This window comes from Notothenia coriiceps, unplaced genomic scaffold (assembly GCF_000735185.1).
Source record: "Notothenia coriiceps isolate Sejong01 unplaced genomic scaffold, NC01 NC01_scaffold00008959, whole genome shotgun sequence".
NCBI lineage: Eukaryota > Metazoa > Chordata > Actinopteri > Perciformes > Nototheniidae > Notothenia > Notothenia coriiceps.
The window spans coordinates 379,844-388,563 of NW_011341660.1; the positions used below are offsets into that span (position 1 = coordinate 379,844).

The window sequence follows — 8,720 nt, forward strand, 5'->3', positions numbered from 1 at the left end:
ATATGTTATATGAAAAAAAAAAAAAAAAGTCTAGATATGATATTTGGCCTCAAATCATCGGAGGCCAGGCGCCCCCCCTGTGCCCCCCCTCAGGTTGGGAACCACTGCCTTAGATATTGATATTTGCTTCTCCTGTGTGCTTGAAGACTACCTTACTGCTTTAAGCCGACTTTTGCAGTTTTTTTACGATCAGCGTCTGACACATCGAGGTCTGACTCATCGAGGTCGGACACTGATGTTCCTTTTCCAGCTTTTCCACTCCAACTTCTCTAGTCTGCATTGTATTGAAATGTCCTTGTGTTTGCTCAAATATCTCAATATGCAAAAACTATCACATCGTGCTTTTTTTTTAGATGTCCTTTAAACCTTGGCCTATATCATGATATTTAAAGGGATGTGTCTCTAGTTTGAAGGTGCCAATCCTAGTTTTTCCATGTATCGGGTTTAAGACTCAGGATTTGAAAAATATAAAATGTGTTACATCTGCTGATTTGTCAGGTTGTTAAAAGAAAGTCAATATTGTAAGCTGTGTTCCCCTCACTGCAAATGGCCTTCAAAAAGACCTAATACATTGCTCTCTCGTACTGTAAGAGCTCTTAATAAGAATCATAAATGTATCAGTTGGTATTGTGCACATTTCTTTCGAATATATTGACAAATAAATGAATTCATTGTATGTTTTCTTGTGGTTAATGTTGTTGTCTGTGCCATTTTATGCTGCTATCTTACCCAAACATGTAGCCAGGTAAGGAGAAAGAGTTGGAAATCAACTATTTAAACCCTGCAGAATTATAATTGACATGGCTTTGGGACCTTTTGAATATGACAATAAACAGCTAGCCTTTCCACAACATTGCACCTCTCAAGTGCCTTCAATATCTTTTTATATTTCCTCTAGTTGAACACATGTGCAGCTCCCAAAAAAACAAGCCTTTACACGTTTTTACTTCAACATTAGGTATGTGAAAAATGCTCGCTTGATAAAAGGGTTTGCAAGGTTCACCCATTCCTTTATATCAACCACAGAAATATATTCTCTAAAGGGATTTCAGATCAACTTAAAGCAGATTTAATTATTACTAAAAGTTAAAAGTCCTTGCTTTTATATCATAATTATTCTTCTCCATCAAAGCCAAGAACTAAGCACCTCAGATTGTTGATATTTTAGTAAATGACTGCCTCTTAGGTAAATAATAAACGTTATGTTTGAGGTAAGGAAAATAATAAAAGTTCATCTTTGTAAAAAATCCAAGAGCCTTCTTCATTTTTAAAGCAGTTTCCCAGAATGCATCAGTGCGCCTCTGTGAAGTTGTTCAGGCACGAGTGTGTAACTCGACACCTGACATCATCTGTTTTAGGGATATTTTGCATATTTGAATGAAACCAGATGTAGTCTCCCTTCCTGGAAAACAAAAGAAACTCCTCCCCAGATCTGGAGCTCCCGTTGAAGTTCCCCAAAACCCAGCCGTTATAAGCTCACACACTGACACTTTAGCAGTAGAAGAAGACGGGCTCACACTCACTGAACTTCGACAAACTCTCTGACTTTTGGATTTAAGGTAAAGTTTCTTAAGTAATGCTTTCAGTTTCCTGCTATCTTTCTCTTCTGCAGGATTAGTTTTGAGGTTTGTAAAAACAATTTTCAAAGGCATTCAAACTGAGGAATGTTTTGCGCTAAACTAAACGAACTTTTGTGTAACTGAACTGAACTGAATTAGAGAACAATCTTTATTACAGGAACTAATTTCCCACTAAAGACTCTTAGATGCCTTCCTTTCTGCTCGTATAAATTCATAAGTATGTTTGCCAGCTATAAGAAAGTAATCAGTGTTAATAGGATTAGGATTAGAGAATGATGTCTGACCCAGTTACTCCTTAAAAAACTCATAGTGTGAATCAGAGCTGCAGCCTTAACTGCGAGCTGTTATGTCACCATTTAAAACAAGTGATTCTTTGTGTGAAGTATATGAATTCATTTGTGAAGCCGTTAAGATAACTCTAATGACTAATACATCAACAGAGTGCATGTTTGCTTTAAGATTAACTGTAAATGATTTGCATAGATCATGAAACCTTACTATTTAAATCCTGGCATGCCATCAGACCACACGGGGGGAAGCCAGACTGCAGACACAATCAATGTGTGTAGGAAGCAGACAGCGCACAGCAGCCTGAGCGTTAAAGACATAATGTTTACTTTCTGCCTTTAGTTTGGTTAACCTCGACAGGTCGATGGAAGCGGTGAACTCAAATGCAGACTAGAAGCAGGAGGTGATAAAACAAGAACAAAAGAGACACTGATAAATCACAGATGGGAAGAAAAAAGAGGGAAGCAAAGCTAGGTGACGGAAATTCAAACTGCGGTGATTTAAAATGCATTGAGAAAATCCTTAAAGAGAGAGGAAGCAAACTTTTTTAACAAGAAGGTATTTAGTTTTATTCTTTACGTAGTGGCTGGTACTCATTGGTATGCAGCTCCTGACACACAATGTCTTTAAACATATGATGTAATTTACACTGAGGACATCTCCCCACCACTTTTTTAAATAGCTGATTTGACAATTAGACAGCAGACAATGTCAATATAGAAGAAACAATTGTCGTTGTCTAACAAAGTAAGCTCGAAAAGACAAAAGGAAACCCTGGGCTCCCGATTATCCAATCACACAAAAGTCATATTTTAATGATGCATATGGGTGACCGTTAATTGTGTAAATGACAATATTTTCGAATTAATAATAGCCTTTGATGTTATGCATGTTTTCCAGACCGTCCGTAATTAAGTAAACACACCTTTTACATTTCCTAAAACGTATGTTGAACGAGTCCTCATGCCCCAAACCATTTTTCAACACAATTTGCCTACAAAGCACAAATATTCAGCGGTTATCCCCAGACTAGAAAAAGCTCTCACATCAGCAGATTTCTGTTTTTCTACCTCTGACCTCTGGACAGGAAGCAGGTTTTATCTCTAATGTCAGCTGCTCGAGGGTTTCCTAGAAAATAAAAAGGAACAGGTTTCTATTCCTAGATAGTACATTAGGCATGTGACATTGACATCAGTGCAGAAACCCATGCAGTTTTTTTTATTCTCAAGAAAGGATATTGTCACAGGGCATACGTCAAAATAAAAATACAGTTAAGACAGTCAAAAGATCAGAAGAACAAAAACATCAATTTATAGTGTATAGTTATAGTCTACTTATCATGAGTACATTAATTGTCATGTTTTGTGTTGTATACCTCAACCATTTTTCCAATCTTGCGTCACAGATATGATTCTAACTCTCATTTGTTTGTTTTTCATTACATTTCATTCCCTTTAAATCACTTTTTTTATTTAGATTTAAATTGATTATCATGTATTAACTGATTCCTTGTAATTTGATGAACTACTCTTATTACTAGGAATGAGCCCAAAACACACACAAAGTACATTTTTGATCCTGTCGCGCCTTCGACTCTCACAGAGAAAGTGTCTAACACAGGTCTCGTGTTTATTCAAGCCCAGATGTGATGTGTCTTAAAACATCGTGTGTGTGTGTTGTTGTTGCAGGATGCTGCAGTGTGTGTGTGTGTTGCTGCTGGCGGCCTCCGCTCTGAGCCACCTGGATGAAGCCTCTCTGGACAGCCAATGGGAAGACTGGAGGAGCACACACAGGAGGGAATACAACGGCCTGGTGAGTGTCCTTCGTTGGTACTGTGTACGGTGTAACACTGAAAATGCACAATGATCTCTTCTGGTGAGGACAGTCTCATGACTTGGGTTTGCCTCCACTGGAGAAAACATGTTGTTCAACTTCATGCTTGGTAGAGAAAAGGAAGGTCAGAGACATGGGTTTATTTATGAGCTGCATACTTCAATGACTCTGCGTTCTTTCGTGGTGAAGCTTCGTCCTTTATTAACAACCCAAACTAAATTGTCCTTAAAGCTTGGAAGCATGAAAGTTAAAATGCTGAGAAACAAATCAGAACTTCAGAGCTGCAAATTCCTCAGCGATCGCATCAAGCTGTTTTTGTTTGATAAAGAAATGCTGAGTCATGGACGGACAGGGGGAACTTCAGACTAGCGTTACAGTAAAAAAAGGATGTCACGCTTGCATTATGATATTTTCGAGACAAAAAGTACAACACAGTTTAGATTCTGGGAAATTCACTTCATGTTTACCAGAATGTTTATTTTGTAAGTGTCAGCTGCTTTCTCGTTCTCTTATCCTAATGGTTTTGTCCCTAATAGTAACCATCAAATAGTTTCATACGTCTTCAGTTTGATAGAAATATCGTTGTGTAGAGTTGTGCAAATCTGTCACATGAGAGTTGATCAACAGTGTGCAACAGATGTTACTTAAACCTGTTGTTATTATGTTAATGGTTATTTGATGTGTTATGCTCTGCTAGAACTATTGGCTTTTTAAAAATGCCGAAAAATGCGATTAAAATAAAATGACGAGTATGGTGATTAAGAAAAGATTCCTTCATCAATAACTTTTGAGAATGCAAGAGAAGCATCCTCTCCGTCCAAACAAGACTAAATGCTGACAGGTGTGTCTCTTTAAATGTCAGAGTGTTACCGAACAATAACTCTGATGACTTGAAAACACAACAGGCTGAGTTCTGCTGAAAATCAAACCAGAAATGTAAGTTTGCTGCTTGCTCTACTTCCTCGTTCTGGCCAGAAAGATTGAGTTATAAAACAGAGAAGCAAAAGTACAGCATGTGCACGATGATCATTTACAGTGGTTCTATCTTCCTCATACACAGCCAGTGATTAAGAAAAATATATTTTAAAAGTGTGTCGACTCACTTCTCACAGCTTCTCGTGGTTCGTAGTTTGATTTAGGACTTCCTACTTTACTTTATGTTCATCTCATACTATTGTGTACATGCATGTGTGCGTATTCCTGCCTTCAGATATAAGTATAGTGTGTGTTACAATGCTGGAGAACAACTCAGTGTAGCTTTTACACATGAGAACAAAGACCTTTGCTTCTTAAAAATAGATTTAACCAGGCCTGTATTTACCTGGTTAAACCTTGATAATTAACTAAGATCAAATCTAGCTTCTGGCCGTAAGGAAGTAAGAGAACGTAGGTGAGTCGGTGTTAGACCAGAGCAGACTCTAGATGTACTTCCTGAGCGCTCAACGGGCATCTGCTTTCCCTCTGCTCTTCACCTCTGGCTATAGGTCACCACACAGCTGCAGAGTGTGTGTGTGTGTGTGTGTGTGTGTGTGTGTGTGTGTGTGTGTGTGTGTGTGTGTGTGTGTGTGTGTGTGTGTGTGTGTGTGTGTGCGTGTGTGTGTGTGTGTGTGTGTGTGTGTGTGTGTGTGTGTGTGTGTGTGTGTGTGTGTGTGTGTGTGTGTGTGTGTGTGTGTGTGTGTGTGTGTGTAGTGTGTGCTTAGGTTCATGCACAGTAGCTAAGTGTGTTTTATGTTGTGTATCTGTGTGTTCATGCATGCATTCATGTGTTGGTGTGTGTGTTCATTATATGATGTTTTATTTACATTCTTGTGTAGTCAGCTGAAGAGACCCTCTCTTTGTGGCGATTACACCGAAGTGTTTCTCCAACAGTTCCTCTCGCCCTCCTCGAGCTGTTAGAGAATCAAAGTGTCCCGGCAACATTTGCATTTCCCATTACCGGAACATATATCAAGATAGAAATAATGATCACAGTTATGCTAACGGTTGTTATGACCATGAATACGAAGGAGAGCATGTGTTTGCAGTTAGCCACCATAGCACTTAGCTGCACCTTATTCCCTTTTTGTGATGGACGAAATGCAAATGACTTTCTTTTACAGCACATAATGGGCACTTAGAGTGCTGGTGAGATGTACATGTTTATAAAAAGTAAAGGTTAAAGCAATATTTTAACAGAAATGACCAATCACCTGGACAGATATGTTGCTGCATTTACTGTTACATGGAAGATGGCACTGTGAGTGTGCGCTGCTTTAATTGGGCTAATTAATGAAATGGGGCTGTAACACAGATAAGCCTCCTCTCACTGCTAATTAAATTGTAAATTTGCCCTATTTACCGTGATTACATTCTTTGAGCTGTCAGGAGTTGACGCAGGAAGAAAGGGAGGGAAGCAGCTTATAGGAATGGGGAAGGTGACTCAAGAATCTGACCTCATTATGAAGACCATCAGGTAGAAATAATGACTGGTGACTTCATGTTTCAGGTCATAATCAGTGGTGGAAGAAGTATTTAAATCCTTAAGTTACCAGTACTAATACACTGTTAAAATACTCCATACATTAAAAGTGATGCACTGAGAATGGTACTTAAGTAAGTGTTTAAGTGTCATCAGGAAAATGTATTTAAAGTATTTGGGGTAAAAGTATGTAAACAACTATTAAATCAATTGAGAAACTGGATCAAATGTACACAAAAAATACAAAAAATCTGTAGATTTATGCAAAATAAATATCTGTCAACCCACTTATTGTTTGAGGTAATTAAATATAATGTTCATTAATTTAATCTATATCAATACATCATATTTTAAAAGTTTTTTTATACATTTGAACATTGAAAATCTACATTTATTTATTTTTTAAATTTTTCATTACAAAGAAAATCCTACATAATGTCATTGAGCAGTCAAGTACATACTGTAGATGCAACAGTGCACATTTGTAGGATTTTCTTTGTAATGAAAAATTTAAAAAATAAATAAATGTAGATNCTCACTCTGGATTCGGAGGTCCTCCTTAGCTATTAGCTTCACGTTAGCATGTTTGTAACGCGTTACACCCAACTCTGGTGTAAGGTCACTGCTGAGTACCACAGACAGGCTTTACCGTAAGTCTTTATTATGACATAAAGGGTTTGCATTCATTATAAAACATTAAAGAGATGCAGGAATATGCAACAACACAGGAAGAGAGCAAGGTTTATTTTGAGTTTGAGGTAGAGAAGAAGCACTGTCAGAAAACAGGCTGAGTCGTGAGTGGTGACACAAATAGATGAAAATGTCGAGAAGCAAAGGAGGTGAAAATAAGTTTAGCTGGTGAGAGAAAACATTTCTCCCAAATGCCACCTTTCAAAAACTAAAAATAAGATCATTGCTGTTAGATATGTTTCACAACGGACCCTGTGTTCCTTTCTCTCTCAAAGCTATGTGGCATTTTCAGAACAACTCTTTCTCACTTTAAATGAGAAAAATGATACCACTCTTGTGTGTGTCCACTAAAAATAAAGCTAGCAGTCGGTTAGTTTAGCAAGCAAACACAACTAGCCTGGCTCTGTAAAGAAAAAAACCTCCTTAAAAGACCTGTAAAGCTTGCTTATTAACACCCTATATTTGATTTTGTACCCAAACAAAAACGCAGTTTCCCCTTATTTTTTGTGCGTATCTAATGCTAACAAGAGGCTAGCAGTTTATCCTCCTTTTTGTTTGCGAAGCTAATGCTAACTGTCTATTCCTTTGATGAAGTTTCCAACGTTCCCACAAGTATTTGGCATTTCTTTTATTAACGGTAGTAAAACCTGAGAGCAGGATTAGCTGAAAAGAGTACAAGGAAGTTTATAAAAGTTAACAGCATTTAATTAAACAAATGATGCGGTGATATACAATGAAATGTGCGAGTGGAGGCGCTCTCCCCATTCAGCTGTTGCCTGTCATGTTTGCGAGGTGAAGAAGAGGTCGATTCTTCCTGTCCATCACGAGATATCAACTGTAGTCTTCTTCTATTGGCCGGCGTCGACGGGGGCGTGTCCAATGCAAATCCTGCCGTTTTCTGCTGCTAAATTACATAATTCTAATGTCTGTGGTTATTTAAACATTCCCTAATAACAATATTTCAGCGTCAATAAATGAGGATTAAAACCAGTGTGTTTAGGGTACAACATCACATGTCATTTCACCTTCAATTCACGGTCTCAAAATGTAGCATTCGCCACATGCTAATACTAACCGGAAAATAGATTTACTCAGAAATAAAACAGATTTAAATTAAATACAGTGTATTTAATTTAAATTGCGCCATATCAACATTGATTTTAATTTCTTACACTTTTCAAAGCTATACAACAGAAAATCATAGTAGCATATATGGGACATAACAATAACCATTTAAAGTAAATCAAAAGTAAAGTCAATGCCAAGTAAGATTTTGACAGGAGATATTGTCGTAGGCGGCAAAACACTTGATACAAATGTTTATTTGCAGGGATATATGTGGAAAAAGATAGTACAGAGTCTGCTTCAATGAATTTCTCATTGAAAAGAGGATATATTGATATTTACGACATTTTAACAAGGAAGAATGAGTCTAGTAGGGAATCAAATCATCATCAGACATTGGTTTTTCACACGACAGCAGCTATTTGCGGGGGTAGATGGATGAGGCCGAGAGGAGAGAGGAGAGGAGATGGACAGAGAGGGGGGAGAAGAGGAGGGAGGAAAAGGGAGGAAGAGGTGTCTTGTTTCTCAGTGGAGCTGCCATGAAATGCCACCGTGAAAAGAGGGTATGGATGCTGTTGATAATGTTAGCATTTAGAGTCGATGTGTCCTGTCGCGTTTGCTCAGGGAGAAACACTTTTTCAAAAGAGCAACATTTTTGATTGATTGAAGGTGATAACAGCAGAATCATATTGGACAACATTCCAACACAGTCTCACGGCATTTCGTGTTATAGTCATGAAATGAATCTATTGATTCTTGTTCACCAACACGATTTCGCAATTTCTTTCGTGTCACACAGAACGATT

At 37.9% G+C, this 8,720-nt stretch overlaps 1 protein-coding gene across 1 annotated transcript in view; it reads left to right on the forward strand.

Annotated features, from left to right (window-relative positions):
- The first annotated feature begins 1,441 nt into the window (after nucleotides 1–1,441).
- The window catches only part of LOC104944927 (cathepsin K-like), a 20,499-nt gene continuing 13,220 nt past the window's right edge, over nucleotides 1,442–8,720 (forward strand). The window contains exons 1-2 of the mRNA XM_010770533.1: nucleotides 1,442–1,559; nucleotides 3,557–3,680. Of these exons, the coding sequence (XP_010768835.1) occupies nucleotides 3,558–3,680 (123 nt within the window). The 5' untranslated portion in view covers nucleotides 1,442–1,559; nucleotide 3,557. The remainder of the gene's footprint in view (nucleotides 1,560–3,556; nucleotides 3,681–8,720) is intronic.